Source organism: Chenopodium album, chromosome 2, assembly GCF_948465745.1.
Source record: "Chenopodium album chromosome 2, dcCheAlbu1.1, whole genome shotgun sequence".
NCBI classification, from domain to species: Eukaryota; Viridiplantae; Streptophyta; class Magnoliopsida; order Caryophyllales; family Amaranthaceae; genus Chenopodium; species Chenopodium album.
Genome location: NC_137835.1, coordinates 80406478 through 80428165, shown reverse-complemented (window position 1 = coordinate 80428165; position 21688 = coordinate 80406478). Strand labels below are relative to the sequence as shown.

Here is a 21688-nt window from a genome sequence, read left to right as displayed (position 1 = left end):
TAACAATCATAACAAATAGAGTAAATTGTTTAAAAAAAAATACGGAGTATGATGTAATAAATAAATTTTGTAGGCAACGTAATAAAATGTCTATCATGACATTTGAACTCAGATCACAACCACAAAAATATGCATTAGAAGACTTACCATCTCATCTATTGATTAATCGTAGATTAATACTCGACTCATAAATATCATACTATATATAGATTGGAAATCTAAACATTTAATGACTGCGATTTAAAAATATATATATATATATAATATTATATCAATATAAATTTATCTAGCTATTGAATATGTGTCATATCTGTCATTAATGAAACGAAATAATACCTAAAATCTCGATAATAGATTAATAGTAAATGTTATAAATATTAAAAGGAAAGTTAAATAGATTAATATCTAAAATCTCGATATAATATAGTAGACGTCATAATTGTCATCTAAATCTACGTACGTGTCATATCTGAAAAATATGGTGTACAGAAAACATAAATTCAAGGTTGTATTTCATTAATCAAGCATAAATAGACAAATAAACAAAAAGTAGGTTTTGATACAACTATTTATAATTACACATTAAAGCTCTAATTTTATATTCCTTCGATATAGATCTAACACCTTGTCCCCAGAAGAAAAAAAAAAAAAGTATTAAGTTGAGTGAGTTCTATTGATTAATTGATAAACGAAACCAAAAGATCCTAGTAAATGCCAAAAGTAAAAGCTTGACAAAACTAGCTATCATTGAAGTTTGAAGTTTTAACATTAGCAAAACAAGTTAAACAACATACCTATATCACATTCAATTCCAATGGCTAAGACAGTGGCCAAGTACTTGGTATCAGACCCACGTTTCTTAAGCTTAACTTGAGTGTAGTAGTCAACTGAATGAGCATTCGTTAAAACTTTCCTCCCTTCAATGATAAACCCACTGCTTGTGGATTTATACTGTCTCTTCCTTTGCCAAGGAAGCGAAAAATTTGGCTTTGTATGCATACAAAACACCTTTACCACCGCGTCCATCAGCAACCCGTTAGCACAACCACAGTTCTTCTCCAACGTCATAGGCATATTGTGTTAGGATTGTTGTTTTGTTTGTAGAAGTTGTTACTACTGCCCATATCCTTGAGGTTCTTATATACCGATTAAGTTGTAGTTGGTGCATTGTGCCGTGGTCCATGGGAAGTGGGTCGAAAGCAAGAAATAGTACGATAAGTACAGTTCGCTTCTTGTGTAAGAACTAGTACAGTCCTTACTATGTCAACGTTTCACATCAATTGATAGTGTAGAAACAATTGGTCGGTATTGGAAAGAATGCACATAGATTAGGCTGCCTTGTCCTTGTTCACCAAGAAGCCTCAATGAAATTTCGTAGCAACTTTGTGAGATTTCGAGTTTTTAACCCTTTAGTTGGTTTGTATGAGTTAAGTAGATGTACTATGTTTTCCTTCATACCATATGAAATACTACACTATCATCATCAATCAATCACCAATTCACCATAGCTTTATACTGTACTCTATAATCGTATACGATTGAGTACTTCTACTTTCGCCAATTAGGGAAATCGAATGAACTAAGGATAATTGTTTCTCTGAAAATATGAGTTAGCAAAAAAAAATGGTGCAGATAAAGAAAAAGGAAATAAAGGATGACAAATCTAAGCATTTTCACTCTCAAAAAAGGTGAATCAATCAGCTTTCATACAATACATATAATAAAGTACAAACTTGACTACTACATTGTATTTAAATTGGCTGCACATAAAACAATAGTTACAATGAAGCATACATTACTGATCAAAAAATAAAGCACACAATTGTGAATTTGTGATGACCCGTGATGTAGGCATGTAAACCGAATCCTTGCAGACAGGTAACAAAGTATACAACTGCAAAACAACTATGTATGGTACGCGAGCTTCAGACTTCAATGCGTGTTTTAAGATCATCAGACATTGCAGAAGGAATGCCGTGTGTCGCCAGAATATCTGCAGTAGCAGCTTTAGCAGCCTCAGTCCGAAGAATAACTATCTGCCATAAGAAACAAAACAATCAATTGCAAACTGCGTTCAGTTGTGATGCCTCCCAATTCCCAAATGTGTCCATGCTTATATTTATAATCACATATGTAATGCTAGAGAGAGCTTATAAAAGAGAGAAAACAGACCACGTTGAAAATTAGATCAAACTTCAGATATTCATCATTGCAGGACTCCACCATATTTACCAAGCTTTTTAAGTTCTTCACAGGGTTACCATTGACCGCAAGAACCTAACAGGAAAGCAGCAAAAAAATGTTGCATTGATAAGCCAAGTTTCAGAGAGGAATGAAATCAGCACAAGCTCACAGCTGAAGAATGTGGCAGAGGGACACCACCCCCCCCCCCCCCCCCCCCCCACACACACACACACACCAAAGAAACAAAAGATACTTCTATGTAAGTTTAAATGAGAAGCTAATACATACCTAGACATTAGCAAGACCTTCATATCCGATGTTAATGTCAGCCACAAGAACCTACATAAACGGTGACTAAAAGATAAGGTATATATATATGCAATCTGCAACTCAACACATTTTATCATGAGGGAAATTGCTGCAACTTAAGCATATCCAATAATGAGAAAAGACAACATAACTAGGACCATCAATGTGAAATGACAAGTGAGAAGTTGCAAATCGGTGCTTTCTCAGATGTGCAATTCTTTATCTAGTCTCGCTTGCAAATCCTTTGATTTCAACTTAAAAGCCATACATAGTAAATTCCATGTAATAAACTTAATAATATATCAAGAAAATCACTGATTAAAAGAAGATAACTCAATACAACAGATACTTTCAAGCCAATATGAGCCAAACTAAAAAAAAATCTGGGAATTTAAATGGCACCGATAGTTGGTAAACATGTGAAGCAGATAGTTGGGAGTGTGATTCTCGGGTAGTCATCTAAGAGTTAAGCAGGGGTCTCGATGAAAGCCCAGGCAAGTCTTGTAGTGCCTGCCTCAGCCAACACAAATGTAATAGATAGTCTAGAGGGAGAGCAATGTATTGCAACATAACTAGTAGCTCGGGGAATAAGTTCAGTAGAGTTTTTTTTTTTTTTTTTTTTTTTTTTTTTTTTTTTTTTTTTTTTGAAGAGGGGAGAAAAAGGAAGTTGGATATCCATACATAGAGGAATCTATATATAGAGGAGATCGGTGAGAGTGAAAATAATCAGAATTTTGTTAAGAGAAATTTACCTTGCATCAGATTGTTGTTGAGAGTGTACAGCAACTTAAAGCCCAATTTCATGATTTAAAGGCATCAAATTACAGTCAATCATCCAATTTCCCCAAATTCTCTTCTTCCTCAATTCTCTATTTCTTTTTTTATTTTTTATTATTGTTGATATACTGTACCACTACCTTTATCCCACATTAGTTGCTACAATTTCCTTCTAGGGGTGACCCAAATAAGTTGCATATCACATCTGGTTCTTTTCTCTACTATCTCTCTAAAGTTGGAACCCACACTTACATTTTTCTATAATTTGTTATTTACACAAAAAAGTGTGCCAAAACCAAATGTTGCAACAAATGAAGACGAAGCTAAGAGTAGAAGATAGAAATTCTAAAATCTAAATAACAAACTGAAAAAAGATAGTTAAGTATAGAGTTGATGCAATTAAATCATCAACAAAGTTGTATACAATCCCTGATTCCCTGAACATGCTAAAGCAACTACTGACCAAAAGCTAAAATAAAACCTTTTATTTTATATTTTTGCCTTTTTTTATTCTCATTGATCTCCTATACATATAAATATCCTGTTTCTTTTCTAAATACCTTCAAGTGCTCCTATACATACAAATTATAATCCAAGGATTTCAAGACAATTATTTCTAACATTAACAAAACACACATATGTTCATGCAGTCATGTTCAATTGTTTATTGGTGTCCAGGAGGAAGATACTAAACCTGAGATATAACAACAAGATCTTCATCTTCTGATTGTGCCATCGAAAATTGAAGTTTGTGCAAAATATCGACAGTAACATCATTCTGAAAAATAAAACAGCGATCAGTTCACACAACCATAAAAATTAATACCAGTGTACAAATAAAAGATTTCCATCAAATATAATCTCTACATCTACAGTTGGGAAGTAGAGGGGAACAGTGACATGGAATAACTTAAATTGGCCAATCAATATACCAACATATGTTTGAGAAACATCAGTTATCTAGACATCTAGTTAAACAATAAAAGTTCGGGTTAAGTTCCAGCAAGAACTGTATCAGCAATTTAGCAGACATCATTTTCAGCTCAACCGCAATAAAAGTAACATATCAGAAAACCACAAGCGTCCCGAAGGCCCATGAATATTATTCACGCCCTAATTAGTACTGCAGCAGCTGCTAGTCATGAGCAAATTACAAAGATATAAAACTTGGACAAAGGATACCTATTGCCAAAATACATCAGCAAGTTGGAGAAGGGTTTAAAGATTCAAGTCAAATCAGTTCAGATTTTGACTGACAACTTAATTTAGGTTAAAACTAAATCAGAAATCGTAAGAGTGATAAGACGTTAAATATCAAATTTATCAATCCAAATTCCATGGCTACAGCTTGTGTTCCATAAAAATTAAGCAACTATCAAATGTGTCCACCATCAATTAGTCACATGTTAATCATGAGACTGTGAACAAGCACGCATATTAATCTGTTTTACACACGCAAGCAAGCAAGCGCGCGCACACACACACACACACACACAGAGAGAAAGAGAGAGAGAGAGAGTGAAACCTCTGATCGGAGATATGGGACCTAGACGACAGTGAAAACAAACCCAGCGAGTATGTAATATGATGGAGGTCCATCCTTAATACACACTGGAATGAGCTTCTTGGGAATACCAAGTCTGATGTTGAATTCATGCATCACCGAATCACGTAGTACCTTAATATTGGCATTTTCGCCAGGATACTTCTGTGATACAAGGTAACTAAAACCTATACGCTCTCCATGCCTGAAAGGAACTACAAAAGGATAGCCATAGGGTTATTTTGCGTATAGACCGTACACAATTCATTATTAAAATTGAAAACTTTCATGTAATGTCGAAATTTGGTAATAAAAGCAAAATAAAAGTTTGTTCAACCAAAATGCGTGATTTAGACTTTGTTCTATAAGCAAAATAATTTTTGATAAATTTTGAAGGTTAAGATAACCATATCAAAATGACACCAGCAGATTACAGAGCAGGCATCATGGTCAAAACAAAGACCAAAAACATCCAACTAAGGAAATGTTTGTTTCTGACTTTGAAATTGCAGAAACAAATCAAACATTTGCAGTTTAACTAAATCCGCAAAAAACAAACATTAAAGATATAAGATACATACGACCAAATATGTATTGGTGTAACTAGCTGTGCAAACTACAAATTCCATGAGGAAAAGAAAATACATAATGTTTGGTTATGTCACCTCCATGGAAAGTTTAGTTGCCCCTGTTGGCCCTATCAAACTATTTGTTCCCATGGATATAAGATGTTGATTGTTTCAGGGGAGTTACATGAGAGAAATTTAAAGGCCACCAATCATTAAAATTCCAAAAAAAAAAAAAAAAAAAAAAAAAAAAAAAAACACTTGTAGACCAGACATGTCATCATCAGACCGGAGTTGATGAGGAAAAAAAAAAGAATTAAAACTACACACTTTCCAAGAACAAGAGTTTCATTAGCATAAGGGAACAATGCCAGTTGAAGTAAATAATCTAAGAAACATACTTTACACCTTAACAATGGCGTCCATATTTTGCATATCCTTAAAACTAGCCTAAAAATAGATGCTGTAAGAGTGAATGAGCATCAACATTACATTGACTCTTCATATCAACTAAGTGGTTTTGTTAGATTATTACAAGTGTGTGGACACTTAAGCAACTATAAAACATGTTTGATTAAATAAATGGTAAAGCCTAACATTAACAGATACTTGAAGCAAGTAAATTGAACACAGTGAGCAGCTGAGCATCTATAAGAACATATATGCAACAGTTCAAAGAATATAATGTTGACATGAATCCAGTAAGGGTGAAGGGTAGAGCATAACATTTTTAAAAATTAATTACCTGTTCCATCATTTCCAATATCAACCCCATCAAAACTAAGGATAACATCTAATGGCTTAAAAATCTCGGAATTAGGAGCAGTAGCTTCAACTCGGTTAACAAGTATACCCCTTTGATCAGATCTCATTCCCATTGCTATGCGTAAGTCGGGATTCTCCATTGGTTGCCAATGAAACCCAAGAATTGGAAACCCTGAGAAGAATTCATATCTTGCGTTAGATAAGACATTTTTTGAAAGACATGAGAATAAACCAAAATGAAGTTACTTCAACAGCTATCTGGTGATTTTGAAAGATGAGCACAACAAAATCAAAATGACCAAACTTTTCAGCTGAACCATACTTGTATATGCTCTGTTCCTCTCATAATCCTGAATAAAGTGATCAATGACAGGTGTAGGAATAACATAACCAATATTTTCAGCATCTCCTTGTTTCATTGACTGAAATGCAATGCCTACACAATTCCCTTTGTCACTGAAGGCTGGACCACCAGAATTTCCAGCGTTTATGGCAGCATCTACCTGCAACAGCATTAATAAAAAATTAATCAGTGAAATGAGATCAGGAACAAAGTCAAACATGAAAACAAGAATCCCGTATGAAGAACCTGCAAGCCCAGTAGCTCAGACTCCCCATGAGTGTAAGAGAGGATCTCCCTGCGCGAAACAACTCCACTGGTCACAGATATAGTATCTCCTCCTATTGGGTAACCCACGATAGCAACAGCATCTTGAAGAGCTGGCAATTCGCCAAACTCCACTGGTGAAACACCTTCCCAGAATTCATCATCTTCGACTGTAAGCAAAGCTGCAAAACCACAAGCAACCCAAACCCATTATGCACACTTGAAATTTGAAAAAGCACCAGAAGAATTTTAAACTTAGTCAGCTACAACAGTCAACACTACTCAATAACAGCAAGACATCTAAGCCATTTGCAAAGCATTCTCTCTAAGAATTGCAGGTTAGAGCTACCAATGCACCAAAAACAAGTATCAAAGCTCTAAAAAGATTGAAATTATAACTATCATACCGATATCACACTCAGTCCCAACAGCAAGCACAGTGGCCAAGTACTTGTTATCAGAACCGCGTTTCTTGAGCTTAACTTGAGTGTAGTGTGCCACAGAATGTGCATTTGTCAAATCCCTTCTCCCTGCAATGACAAATCCACTACTGGAGGTGCTACACTGCCTCCTCCTCTGCCACGGAAGGGAATAATTCGGTATTGAACGAACACAAAACACCTTCACCACGGCATCCAGCAATGGCACAACAGGCTCGGAAACTGCCACCGGTTTTTGACCAGCATTGCCATTCATACTGTTTTTGAAAAAACTCGGCATTACACAACACGAAAATTAACACCACAAGGGTCGTATACAATTCCAAAAAAGGAATAGTTAGTTGCTACTTGCTAAGCCGTCTACTGTTTTGAAAAGGTTGCTTTGTTTTCTGATGGTAATTACCCATTTCTGAGTACTTATATACTACAATTGAGTGGCAGTTGGTCGGTAAGTTTAATCAATATTATAACAAATTAGTCAATATTAATAACAAATTAACATTATGACCTAATCATATAGCTTTCATCACCTGATCACAAAAAGTATTGTGTCGACTCTTATCTTTTCTTTCACCACATTTAAATTTATTGGATTATTCAAAGACTGGATCTTTTTATACCCACCACCTCAATTTGACAAATTGGGTATTTTAATACAAAATAAAACCAAAAGTGGGAAAAAAAACAAAGCTTACGAAATCAAATAACTGCATAAAAACGTGCAAAACAATAATTAAAGTCGATTAATGTCGAAAATTAGGAAGAATTACCACGTTGTCGGATGAAAGGAAAGCGATAAGATGAATCATCTTTGCTGAGGTTGAACAACAATGGCGTCACCTTCAATTCAAGCCGCCCTTAAGTATTTTTTTTGCCACCCCAAAAGGGGAAAATCCGAAAATCACCAACTTATAGTACGAGTACTCGAGTAGAGTACAGTACCGAAAATGTAAGAAACCAAAATCAAACCTGACCCTAGAATTGAAAACACTGATACGGAGTAACAAACCAAAAATGCACGCTATCAAACTGAAATAATCCTTCCCCAGGTCTAGCACAAAGTAATATTTGTAAGTTGTGACAATTGGACTCTTGCGCTATTTTAGAGTTAGCAGATATGCCGTGTCGTGTCGTGTTATTTATGTGTTGGTGTTCAAAGTTAGGATGGAGGATCTCAAAACTTATTTGCCCCGTTTAATAACGAGTTGTGTCATGTTGACCCATTTAATTAATCGTGTCGAAAACCCTTAACACTACCCTCTTTATCTTTATGATGTCCGATTTATATCGTGTTGTCGTGTTATAAGTAAAAATATTAGCCCCACTAAAAATATAGGTCATTTTTTAAAAGCAAGCTGATTCATGTTAGTTTTGTGTTGGAATTCTCAACACTAATCTGACCTATTTAATTAAATGTGTTGTGTCTTGTCGTGTTGACCCATATAATTAAATGTGTATTAAAACCCTTGACCTTATTTTGATTTTTTTTTTCGTGTCCGATTCGTATCGTGTCAACTTTTGTCAACTCTAGCTATTTATCACTCTTGTTTGACCACATATACTGTTTATCCATTCCAAATTGCAATTCTTCCCTCTTATTGTTATCACATCACATATTGCAATTAACATTTTTTTGTTGCCTTTTTACTTAATCCAATAATCAATAACTCTCAGTCTCTCACTACTCACATAGTCACATACTTATGATACATCATTTGTTTGATGCTACTTTTTTTTTTTTTTTTTTTTTTTTTTGAAAGATGCTACTTCTTGTTTACTAAATGCTAGAATTCGATATCATAAGATCGTCAGATGTGTTAATTGTTGTAGGGTAATCCAGGTAAAATGGGACAATCGTGATAATGAGATATCAAGATCTTGATAAGGACACTAGAAGTAGTAAAATTCCAAGACATCAACACAAAGTATTCATCAGGTTGAAAGCCACCTCTCACGATTGGCTTGCTTAGAACTTAGGTGGTGTTGCAAAGGGCAATCTAAAGGTAAAGGCTTTTGGTATCCAATTAGCAAGCCGAATGAAAGTAAAAAGGCTCATAATACAGATGGATAATCAAGCCGCAATGATAGCTCTTAAAAGCTCGGAACAATATGGAGGCGAATGTACTCACATCAGTCAAGATTGATCGAAAAGTAGAACTTTATCATCGCTACAAGGAAGGTAATTATGCTGCAAATGGATTGGCAAACAAGGGTGAGAATCAAAATAGAAGAGATGATTAGTCTAAGTGCCACCATTGGAACTTGTTCTTATCTTATATGATGAAGACATCCCGCGAATGGCCTTGCCAAGGATGGTTGCTGATTAGCAGTTCATTGTTTTAGTTCTATTTTCTGTTCTGTTTTTTCTTCTTCCTGTAGGGGCCTTGCCTCAATGCTCCAAAACATTGCATTTTTCCTTTCAACACATGATATTAAATGAAAAGGTTGATACTTGATCTTACAACATTTTGCATTGGAAAGTAGGAATCTTACCACAAATTCAAGATATATCGCATACAAACTAAAAGAAATGTGTATGTATATATTGTAAACTCAGGAGTGAAATCAATGCATGTAAGAGGGGGTAAACTGGTTCATGAACAGATTAATTAATTCACCCCTTTTCAGTCTCAAAAAAGCTGAAATAGTTAACTAAATTATAATAAATATATAAAATACAATACATATTTGATTACTACCCCATTACTGATTTGGCTTCACATCAAACAGTAGTAACAATGGAGCACACATTTTTTATGAGTCATGCATGACTCATGATGGAGGCGTGCAAACTGAACTCTTGCAGACTGCTGTGTTTAAGGTATTTGATAGGGTGTAAATTTGTTCACCATAAACAGGTAAAAGAGTATACAACTGTAAAACACCTATATGTGAAAAGCGAGCTTCAGACTTCAGTTTATGTTTTAAGATCATCAGACATTGCAGAAGGAATGCCGTGTGTCACCAGAATATCTGCAGTAGCAGCTTTAGCAGTCTCTGTCCGAAGAACGACTACCTGCCATAAGAAACACAATTATCAATCGCAAACTGCTTTCAGGTGTAAGGCCTCCCTCCCAAATGGGTTCATGCTTATATCTATAATCACACAAGTAATTCCAGAGAGAGCTTAAAAGGGCGAAAATAAGACCTTATTGAACTCCAGATCGAACTTCAAGAATTCATCGGTGCAGGACTCCACCATACTTAACAAGCTCTTTAAGTTCTTCACAGGGTTACCATTGACAGCAAGAACCTAACAAGAAAGCAGCAAAATTATAAAGTTGCATACATCACCCACCTTTCAGAGAGGAATGAAGCCAGCACAGGCTCACAAGCTCACAGCTGAAGAAATGAGGTAGAGCGAGGAACTTCACTTGAACAATAACATAGACCCCGCAGAAACATAAGGTACTTCTAAGTAAGCTATAATGGAATTCTAATACATACCTGGACATTAGCAAAATCTTCATATCCGATGTTGATGTCAGCCACAAGAACCTATATAAAAGGAGAATAAAAGATAAGGTACACAAATGCAATCCACAACTCGACACAGTTTGTCAAGAATGAAAACTTAAGCAAGTGATGTGAGAAGTTGAAAATGACTGCAAATCATTACTTCCTCAAATGCGCATTTTTTTAGGTTGTCTCACTTGCAAATCCTTTGATTTCAACTTTAACGCCATACATACTCACATAGTATCTTCTATTTCAAAAAACTTAAAATAAACTATCTATATAAAGAAGATGGTGTTCAGGAGGACGATACTAAACCTGAGATATAACAAGAAGCTCTTCATCTTTTGAATGTGCCATTGAATAGTGAAGTTTGTACAGAAGCTCGACAGGAACAGCAGTCGGAGTAGAATACTGTTATAGTGTTATTAGTTCATACAGCAAAAATATTTAATATTCGAGTACAGATAAAATATTTACATCAAATGCAGTCTCTAAAGACAATGAGGAGGTAGAGGGGGAAGAAGTAAACTAATGAAACTGAGAGAGAGAAAGCAGAATTAGACCTCTGATTGGAGATACGGGACCGAGACGACAGTAAAAACAAATCCGGCGAGTATGTAATATGATGGAGGTCCATCTTCAATAGATACTGGAATGAGCTTCTTGTGAGTATCAAGTTTGATGTTAAATTCGTGCATCACTGAATCACGAAGTATTTTAACTATGGCATTATCTCCAGTATACTTCTGGGATACAAGGTAACTAAAACCTATACGCTCTCCATGCCTGAAAGGAACTACAAAAGGATAGACATAGGATTAATTGTGGATGCAATGTTGCATAAGCCATTCACTATAATAATTGTTAACTTTCAAGTAAAGTCAAGATTTGATGTTATAAACAAAATAATAATCAGTTCAACATATCCAAGCAATGTTTTTAATGCATGATTTGGACTTTGTTCTTTAAGTAAACTAGTTATCGCAGGTTAAGATAAAGTTTTTAAAATGTTAGCAGCAGATTACAGAAGCAGGAATCGTAGTCATAATTAGGACAAAAACATTCAGCTTACGAAATGTTTGTTTCTGACTTTGACATTCAGACATTTTAGTAACAAACTTAAACTTTGTGCTTTATAAAGATCCACACCAATCAAACATCAAGGGTGATATAAGATATGTAAGACCTAAATTACATGGGACCAACTAGCTGTGCAAACTTCAACATCCATAATGTTTGGTTATGCCACCTTCATTGGGGCTTAGTTGCCTCTGTTGGCCCTGTTAATTAGTTTGTTTCCATAATTATAGGAACTTAATAACATAAGAGGAGCTACATGTGAAACACTAATAGGCCACCAAACATTAAAAACTCTAAATACACTTAGAGCAGACATTTCATCATCAAACCAGAGTTGATCACAAAATATGGTCAAAAACACAAACTTTTTTTAATGACAAGAATAAGAATATCCTAGCACAAGGGAAACAAAGCACGGTACCAAATAAGTCACTGAATTCTGTTTATTTACACTATTTTCCCAGATTACTCGAGATAGGGGAACAAATGCATTTGAAATAAACAATCTAAGAAAGATACATTACACCTTAACAATGACATCCATATCTAGTATCTCCTAAAAACAGGTCAAAAAACGATGAATGGATTGCCATCTAACGCTTTACAATTTGCATGGTTAGAAGTCTTCTTTGATCTTAAAAACTGAATAACCAGGCATGTGGCATGTCAAACTTTTGAATAGAATTTAATAAAAAGTGCAGTAGGTGAGATATTGAAGGATACAAAAGAGAGACATCATATAAAACAAGGTACAAAGTGCAACAATCATCAAAACTATAAAGACATCTTGAGGTGTGAGCATAGAATTATTGAGCCAGCATGCAACTTGGATGGATCCAGGGAAGTGCAAAATGCAAAGGACTAAATAAATCCTGTAAAAGTGAATGAGCACCAATATTACATTGACTCTTCATAGCACCTAAGTGGTTGTGTTAAATTATATTACAAGTGTATGGAAACTAAGGTAACTTAAAGTAGGATAACACATGTGTGTTTCAATAAATGGTGAAGCCCAACATCTTGACATATATTTAAGCAAGTAGATTAAACAAGGTGAGCAACTAAGCATATTTTAGGAATATGTATGCAACAACACACAACACTAACATTGACAAGAACCTACAAAGGATCAACAGGAGAGAAAGACAGTTATAAAACTTAGTTACCTGTTCCATCATTTCCAATATCAACCCCATCAAAGCTCAGGATAACATCTGATGACTCCAAAACCCCAGATTCAGGAGCAGTAGCTTCAACTCGTGTAACAAGTATGCCCTTTTGATCAGGTTTCATGCCCATTGATATGCGTAAGTCAGGATTCTCCATCTTTTGCCACTCAAACCCAAGAATTGGAAACCCTAAGAAGAATACATATCTTGCATTAGATAAGACATAATCAGACATGAGAATAAACCAAAATGAAGTTACTTCAACAATTGTCGGGTGTGTTTGAAAAATCAGAGCAACAAAATTGAAAGGCCAAACTTGTCAGCTGAACCATACCTGTATATGCATTATTCCTCTCATAATCTTGGATAAAGTGATCAATGACAGGTGTAGGAATAACATAACCAATATTTTCGGCATCTTCATGTTTCATTGACTGAAATGCAATGCCTACACAATTGCCTTTGTCACAAAAGGCTGGACCACCAGAATTTCCAGAGTTTATGGCAGCATCCACCTGAAACAGCATCATTGCAAAAGAAATTTATAAAATGAGATCAAGGACAAAGTTAACCCCCATGAAAACAAGAATTCTGTATGAATAACCTGCAAGCCTAGTAGCTCAGACCCCCCATGAGCGTAAGAGAGGATTTCCCTGCGTGAGACAACTCCTTTTGTCACAGATATAGTATCTCCTCCTATAGGATAGCCCATAACAGTAACGGCGTCTTGAAGAGCAGGCAATTCACCAAACTCCACTGGTGAAACACCTTCCCAGAATTCATCATCTTTGACCGTAAGCAAAGCTGCAACACCACATGCAAACCAAACCCATTATACACAATCGATATAAAAAAAAAAAAAAAAAAAAAACCCAATAAAGATCTTCAAGGCAGTTTTAAATATCCAATTGACTGAAAGATAAACTATCATACCAATATCACACTCAGTCCCAACAGCAAGTACGGTAGCCAAGTACTTAGTATCAGAACCCCGCTTCCTGAGCTTAACTTGAGTGTAGTGTGCCACTGAATGAGCATTTGTCAAAACCCTCCTCCCTGCAATGACAAATCCACTACTTAAGGAACTACACTGCCTCTTCCTCTGCCACGGAAGAGAATAATTCGGCTTTGAACTAACACAAAAGACCTTCACCACAGCATCCATCAATGGCACAACACGCGATGAAACTACCTTTGGATTGTGACCACCATTGCAATTCATCTCCATAGAGAATGGGGTCTTGTCCAAACTGTTGTCGTATAGGCCCGGCATTAGGCAATACGATAATCAACGTTACCAAGGTCGAATACAGTTTGTATAGAAATCTCAGGCGTCTAGGATTTCTAAGAGGTTGCTTTGGTTTGTGATGGTAGCCACCCATTTCTGAGTAGTAATATGCTAAAAATTTTGCTGAGTGGGTGGGTGAAATTGGATGAATATAATACGTAGTAAGTCTTAGTCTTTTCATATTCATAAAAATGTATGAATTGAACATTACATATAATTCCATAAAATTCACACTTTCATGAGACTTCCAGAACACGAAACGTGTTTAACCCACTTAACCGACTATTTCCTATTCTTCACCTTGACTTGAATTTTAATGGAGTATTAAATGACTTCTTAAGAAGAACCCAGAACCCCAAATTACAATTAAAACCACACAATCAAACGATTGCTTTGGTTTCTAATGATTGCAACCCATTGCTGAGTAGTTAAATAAATAAATACAGTACTGAAATTTGTTTAAGTGGGTTAGTGAAATTGGACCAACATGGCAACATTATAAGTCTTGGTCTTAACATATACAAGTATATTTATTGAAAGTATGAACATATCATATAATTCCAAATTTCATGAACAATTTCATATCAATTACTCGGTTTCAACCAACAACTCCACTACCCTTTTACTTCATCTTGACTTCAATCTAGTAAAGTACTAATTTTTAAACGATTTGAGAAAGAACCTCTCGATTTCCCACAATCAGACAAGTTAGGGTTTCACATTTTGTAATTAAATCGCAGTATAACTACATAGAAACAACAATAAAAGCAGAATTATGTTAAAATTTAGGAAAAATTACCATGTTATTTGACATGGGATAAGAACTAAGAAGATTCATTTTTGCTGAGGTAGAACAACAATGGCGTCACCTCCAAGGCTCCAATTCAAGCAGACTTCATGAATAGCCAGTAAACCCCAATTGTGCAAGTTTTATGCTTAGTTATTTTTTATTATTTTTTTTTTTTTTTTGAGAAATTATGCTTAGTTAGTTAGATTAGTTGGTTTGATTATTCGTGGACCGTGGTCCGTGGTGCAGCAAATAGACAAATATATGTCATGATTCCTTCAATTTAAGAAAAAATGAAGAATATAAAAATCATTTTTAGTTTTATAAATATACTAGCTTATGGTCCTGTGCAATGCACAGATTTACCAAATTTTATAAGATAATTTTATATCAAGTTTTTCAACAATTTTTTTTATGATAATTTTTTTACTTTTTATAAAAAGTATGACAAAGATCAATATTCAATTAAAAAAAAACTAACTTCATAGTTAATTTTAGGTTGTATATATGCCCGTATGATGTATATAAACTCCATACAAATTTATATTAAAAATTATGCATATTATTTTAATAATAATATTTTGCTTAAATTTTCTAGCTATAAGCTGTTGCAAAAATGTTTTGTTATTGAATTTGAGAGGGAAATGTTACATTGTATGAAATATATTGAAGATTTTTTTTTTTTTTTTGAAACGAAAATATATTGAAGATCTGGAATAATAATTAACTTGAATTTATATATATATGCTGGTAAATTAGAAAACAAAATATTATAGTGAATTAAAAATTAATCTGGCAAAAAACTAAATTAAAAAATTGGTGGAAAATCAACTAACCTAAATTTAACACGTGTTAATTTTTATTCGCTTTTATTAAATAGTTCTTGATAAATGAAAAAAATTATTAGATTCATCCATTAACATGGTAAATCAAAATATATTTAGATATAGTAACAATTATAATTAGAAGAAGAATTTGGAAAGAGAAAAAAGGCGGGAATATTTTCTATTACACAGTGACATGTGTCATTTAATATTCGCCTTTAGTATAAGTTTATTGATACTACATCCGTCTCTAAAAGAACGACCCTTTTAGGCATTTTTCACGGGTATTAAGAAATTTAAGTGGGAAGTACACTCGTTTTTTTGTAGGCTTTTGTCTCTAGAAATCCCTACCTAATATTATTTTTTTTTTACGGGTCCTACCTCCTACCTTATAAAAAATCCATGATTACTCTTATAAATAGTGTTATATACTTATGCTCATTATACCTAGGGGTGAAAGTAATTTGGATTAAAACCGAATCCGAATTAGTAATTCGGTTTGGATTTTTTTTAATTTGGATTGGATCGGATTGGAAAAATTAAAGAATATGGATTACGGATTGGATTCGGTTTGGGGTTTGAAAACCGAATTACAAACTGAATTTCAACCCAATACTTGTAGCCCATTTTCTTTTTCAAATTATCCAACCACTTTCCCTTTTCATATATAAACTTTAAAATTAACCCTAATTCTCAATTCTCCTTTTCTCAATATTTTACTCTCTCACAAATAATGTAGTTAACAAGAAATGATTGTAGGAATTTTCTGGGTGAAGTTCGAGTTTCGGGTTTGAATGTTGCAAAAGAAGGGAACAAATTTCGGTTTGGATTGGATTCTAATTTGAAAAACCAAATTAATTCGGTTTGGATTGGATTGGATCGAATTTTAATTCGGTTTGGATTCGGATTGAGATTTCCGAAACCGAATTAATTCGGATTGGATTCGGTTTTGGCTATAACCCAAACCGCAAACCGAACTTTCACCCCTAATTATACCCTTTAAAATGTAGCTCCTCGTATACCCTTATTAATACTACATACTTCCTATGTTATTTAGTAGTGTTACATAGGCCTATTAGTTTTAGCCTTATTAGTAGTGTTATACCCTTATTAATAGTAGTGTTATACCCTTATTAAACTATGTTCCATATAAGAAAATTTCAGTAGTATTGCTAAAATTCAATAATATAATTTTTTTTTTTTTTTTGATTCAACTGAGGTTAAAAAACCAAAAAACAGAGCTAAAACCAGAAGAGTTCAAGCAAGAAAACAAAAGGCAAGCTAACACAAAAAAAAAAAAAAAAAACCTAAACTATGGAGGGACTAAGCGCGGTAAAGCCACACCCCTAGCGTCCTCCTCTAAAATACTACCTAACTTTGATGGAACGATAGTAAGAATAATTAACTGAGAGTCCAAATTGACTCCGCGGTTGGCCAACCAATCCGCCGCTCTATTGCCTTCACGATATACATGTGCCACTTTGACTTGCCATCCTGTTTCCTTAAGCAACTGCTGACAGTATTGAATAGTATGGGTGCTCTCACCCCTTGGCACCACTTGCTTCTGTAGAGCTTGAACACAAGCCAAGTTATCTAGTTGGACTTCCAGTTTAGAAATTTGCAGATCCTTGGCTAGTTCTAATCCCCTAGTCAGTGCTCTTACTTCAGCTTTGAACGCCGAACAGTGACCAAAATTTGCTGCAAATGCTGACACAAAGCGGCCTTCATGGTCCCTGATTATTCCTCCACCCCCTGCAGGTCCTGGACTTCCTTTAGCTGCTCCGTCACAGTTCAAAACATACCAACCAGATTCAGGGGCATGTCAGATAACACTGGTCTGAATTTTCTGGGTACGGTGTTGTTCATCTTTAACTTCAGTCAAGGCCCTACGAGCCTCATCATACCTGATATGCAGGAAGGCACCTATATCAACCGGTATTTCATTGCTTCTATTAAAAACAAAGCAATTCCTCCACCTCCAAATCCACCACATCACTACTCCAAAGTAAGTAGCCTAACACTCCCCATCAATAAAATTGGATTGCTTTAAATTTCCTGTGATCCAATCTTTAAGAGTGCCTTGGGAAAATTGCATCCAACTATTCTGTGGGACTATTTTTCGCCATATACTCTTGGCAGCAGGGCAATCTCGGAGTATATGCAGAGTACTCTCCTCACTTGCACCACAAACAAAACACTTTGCATCATCTGTAAGATTCCTTTTAAACCGATTTAAATTCCCCAGGATACGATCGTGGCAAGCAAGCCATAGGAAAGCTCGGATTCTTTGTTGAACCGGAGCTCTCCATATTGTTTCCCAACAGTCATCATCAATAACCTCAGTCTCATGGCGCATAATACTAAGTACAAACTTAATAGTGAATTTGCCATGACTATTATCCTTCCAATAGACAAGATCCCCTGCATTCGGGTCTATTCTAAGTTCATAACTTTGAAAAAATTTCAGCACATCTGTAGGAAGAAAGGGAGAAAAAATAGCCCACCGCCATCCTCCCTCATTCTCCCACATCTCACCAACGGTAACTGCCGCAATCTCCATGGGCAGGGGTTGAACAACTAAGTTGCTCAAAGGCTCGTCAGAACACCATAAATGATCCCAAAAGAGGGTTTTCTCACCATTTCCAACTGCAGTCCGAATCCCTTTACCTAGAAAGGTTGCATTTCCTGAGATTCCACCCTAAACGTTAGAGCTTCCAATATTAGGCTCAAACATGTCTACAACGCATCTCCCTTTGCAATACTTCGCTCTCAACACCCTAGCCCATAGGGCATTCGGTTCGGTCAACATTCTTCAACCTAGCTTTGTGAGAAAGGATGCATTTGCTTGTTTAGCTGAATATATTCCAATCCCACCTTGGCTCTTTGGTTTTTGGAGCATTTACCATGAGAGAAGATGAATCCCTCTTTTGTCTTCTTGTCCTCCCCAGATAAATTTTTTGGTTTTTTTATCAATTGCTTCACAAGTTGTGCGAGGTATTTTAGCAGTTTGCATAGAGTATAATGCCATAGTAGAGATGGTGGATTTAGCCAAAGTAAGTCTTCCTGCTAAAGAAAGATATTTAGACTTCCATCCCGCCAGTCTTCTATCAATTTTTTCGCATAGGTGGCTAAATGTCTCCTTAGTCACTCTACTTGTCAAAGTTGGCATGCCAAGATACATACCAAAGTCTTGCGTAGTTTCCATTCTCAAGGCATTACTAATCAATTGCTGATCCTCACTGCTAACATTGGCTGAGAAGTACACTCGTGACTTAGGAAAGCTCACTTTTTGACCCGAGGCCTTGCAAAATCGATCAAGGCACTCATGAAGAACCTCGGCTTGCTCTATGTTCGCCTCCGCAATTAAGACAATATCATCAGCAAAAAAGAGATTAGACAAGGATGGTCCATCTCTACTTGCACGGATTGGTTTCCACCTATTTTGAATAATTGCTTCTTGAATGGTTTAATAGAAACGCTCCATGCACATGACAAATAAGTAGGGGGAGAGGGGGTCTCCTTGGCGAATTCCACGGCTAGGTTTGAAGCTTTGAGACGGTTCACCGTTCCAGAGAACTTGTAATGAAGCTGAGGTCACACACTCCATTATTAGTTCAATCATAAAAATTAGGAGATTCATTTGCACCATTGTATCCCTTATAAAAGACCAACGTAGCCTATCATAAGCTTTTTCAAAATCAATCTTAATGGCCATGTATCCTTTTGCACCTTGCTTTCTCCTCATAGTATGAATAACCTCTTGGACAATGACAATATTATCCGTTATTTGTCTACCCGGCACAAAGCTAGCTTGAGTATTTGAAATCAAATGTGGGAGAACCAGTTTTAGTCTATTGACTATAACCTTGGTGATAACTTTGTAAGCAACATTGCACAAACTGATCGGCCGGAATTGTGAGGCAAGTTCCGGTTTCTCAAGCTTAGGGATAAGTGCTATAAATGTATCATTAAGATGATCGGGCAATCCCTTACCTTCTAAAATAGGCATGATAGTTCGATACACTGTGTCTGAAATTATTTCCCAATTTTTTTGATAAAACAAGGCTTGGAAGCCATCTGGACCCGGTGCTTTCAAGGATCCCATCTCCTTTATTACAGCCTCCACTTCCATCTTGGAATATGGCTTTACCAGACCACTCCAGTCACTTGTGGATAACTCTGGGAAAATATCCTGTGGAACATCGAAATAATCTGGTTCGCCCTCCTCTGTAAATAAAGTCGAGAAATAGTTCACAATGTGATTTTTGATCTCCTCTTTATCTTGAATCCAGTGATCATTTTCACCCTTTAAAGCAACAATTTTATTTTTCCACCTACGCACAATTGTGCTCAGGTGAAAGAAGCTTGTATTGCGGTCTCCATGTTTGAGCCACTCTATTCTCGATTTTTGATACCAGAGAATTTCCTCCCTCTCAAGAACTTCATCAAGCTCCCTCCTTAATCTTGACTCCAACTTTATTAGGCCTCTATCAACTTTCTCTGCTAATTTTTTTTTGGATGCCTGCTATCCGAGCCAAGAGCAGTCTTTTTTGCTTGAAAATGTTCCCAAATACATCTCTATTCCACACTTGTAACTCAGATGAAAATTTAGAAAGATAAGTCATCAAGTCACTCTGTGAGTCCCAATTTTGTTCCACAAAAATCTTTAAATTTTTCATGAGTCATCCATGTTGCCTGGAAGCGGAAAGGTCTATGAATGGCTTGCAGGGGAACAAAACCATTTGGAGATACAAAGATTGGACAGTGATCAGATTGCACTGCAGGGAGATGTTTCATTGAGGCCTGTTCAAAACGCATGGCCCATTCATCATTACACAAAGCTCGGTCTAATCTAGCACTCTGCCGAGTTTCTGAAGTTCTTCCTCGAGCCCAAGTGTGGGCTGACCCTGCAAATTCCACCTCAAGAAGGTCCATTTCCTCGACCCAGTTATTAAACATAGCCGATAGACGGTTAGTTTCATGACATGATTTATTGCCCTCTAAGGGGAACCTCATATCATTGAAATCTCCAGCTAGAAGCCAAGGTTTCTTATGAGTGGCAGCAAAATTTTTTAATTCCTCCCACAACTCCTTCCTTTTCATAGGGTCTGGACTTGCATATATTGCCGAGAAATACCAAGGAGTAGCTCCAACTCGGGTTATCTCCATTGTGATATGCAGATTATGTTTTATAATCGGGCTAATTGTCACAAATTCTGGCTTCCAGTAAACCCAAATTCCACCACTAAATCCCATGGCATCTACCCTTTCATGACCATTGTATCCCAGAATAGTAGCAATTTTAAGGGCTTGTTCCCCTCCCATATGAGTCTCGACCAGTGCTAAGACATTGGGTTGGTTTAGTCTAACAACCTCTTTCAAAGCAGAAATAAAATTCGAATTACCAGCTCCTTGCACATTCCATATCATGCAAGTAATAGGCAAAGTATCAGTAGCTAAATTTGGGAGTCTATCTTCCATAGAAATCGGGATTGAAGATAAAGTGGTCATATAAGAATGGCTTAGCAATCTCAGCAAACGCTGAATTTCAATTGGAGGACTCACCGTCACCACCACGTCCGGGGGAATCGAGACAGGTGGTAGCAATGAGTCCATATGAACCTCCATTGTAACACCCCAATAATTCTCTGTTTAAACCTGTGAGGACCCTGAACAATATTCAAGAGAATTACTGGCGTGCTACCGCCACGTGTTTAAACGTTAAGGCTTTATCAGAAAATAGCAGCGGAAAAACTAAATCAGTTATAAATAAGTTTCAAAACCAACGAATGAAACCAAATTAAGTCATACAACTTGGAACCATTAAGGCCCTTATTCAAAACCCAATAAAAGTAGTAAGTGATTAAATTCAGTGTTCAAATAAATTCAA

General features: G+C 35.9%; 2 protein-coding genes and 1 pseudogene across 4 annotated transcripts; all 3 read right to left on the bottom strand.

Moving 5' to 3' along the window:
- Positions 1 to 1655: 1655 nt before the first annotated feature.
- On the bottom strand, positions 1656 to 8267 carry LOC145589393 (protease Do-like 9; annotated as a pseudogene). The gene is made up of 10 exons (XR_014101667.1): positions 7965 to 8267; positions 7159 to 7448; positions 6734 to 6933; positions 6467 to 6647; positions 6125 to 6316; positions 4796 to 5028; positions 3965 to 4048; positions 2473 to 2523; positions 2173 to 2277; positions 1656 to 2036 (listed from the first exon to the last, which is right to left on the bottom strand). The product of XR_014101667.1 is annotated as a protease Do-like 9 (transcript).
- Positions 8268 to 9713: 1446 nt separating this feature from the next.
- On the bottom strand, positions 9714 to 15191 carry LOC145589382 (protease Do-like 9). 2 transcript variants are annotated; one of them, XM_081645925.1, is made up of 10 exons: positions 14987 to 15191; positions 13833 to 14149; positions 13504 to 13703; positions 13234 to 13414; positions 12897 to 13088; positions 11214 to 11446; positions 10966 to 11061; positions 10639 to 10689; positions 10340 to 10444; positions 9714 to 10207 (listed from the first exon to the last, which is right to left on the bottom strand). In XM_081645925.1, the coding sequence occupies exons 2-10, from the start codon at positions 14125 to 14127 to the stop codon at positions 10109 to 10111; spliced, it is 1452 nt and encodes a 483-aa protein (XP_081502051.1). In that variant the 5' UTR covers positions 14128 to 14149; positions 14987 to 15191; the 3' UTR covers positions 9714 to 10108. The 2 variants fall into 2 exon arrangements, with proteins under 2 accessions (XP_081502051.1, XP_081502058.1); XM_081645932.1 differs by having other exon boundaries at positions 13833 to 14001; positions 14987 to 15190.
- Positions 15192 to 17110: 1919 nt separating this feature from the next.
- LOC145577070 (uncharacterized) lies at positions 17111 to 21426 on the bottom strand. Its single transcript, XM_081634754.1, has 5 exons — positions 20494 to 21426; positions 19467 to 20320; positions 18982 to 19235; positions 17818 to 18483; positions 17111 to 17574 (listed from the first exon to the last, which is right to left on the bottom strand). The coding sequence occupies exons 1-5, from the start codon at positions 21424 to 21426 to the stop codon at positions 17111 to 17113; spliced, it is 3171 nt and encodes a 1056-aa protein (XP_081490880.1).
- Positions 21427 to 21688: the final 262 nt, after the last annotated feature.

Bases quoted from the DNA above. Each gene is read 5' to 3' on its own strand.
- LOC145577070 (XM_081634754.1), bottom strand. From the start codon at position 21,426: ATGGAGGTTCATATGGACTCATTGCTACCACCTGTCTCGATTCCCCCG. The intron at 19,236-19,466 runs GTCTTTTATAAG...TATTCAAAATAG, and splicing joins GCTTATGATAGGCTACGTTG to GTGGAAACCAATCCGTGCAA. The intron at 17,575-17,817 runs GTTAGGCTACTT...GTGACGGAGCAG, and splicing joins CAATTTTATTGATGGGGAGT to CTAAAGGAAGTCCAGGACCT.
- LOC145589382 (XM_081645925.1), bottom strand. From the start codon at position 14,127: ATGGAGATGAATTGCAATGGTGGTCACAATCCAAAGGTAGTTTCATCG. The intron at 13,089-13,233 runs GTATGGTTCAGC...TATTCTTCTTAG, and splicing joins GAGGAATAATGCATATACAG to GGTTTCCAATTCTTGGGTTT. The intron at 10,445-10,638 runs GTATGTATTAGA...CTTTCTTGTTAG, and splicing joins AAGATTTTGCTAATGTCCAG to GTTCTTGCTGTCAATGGTAA.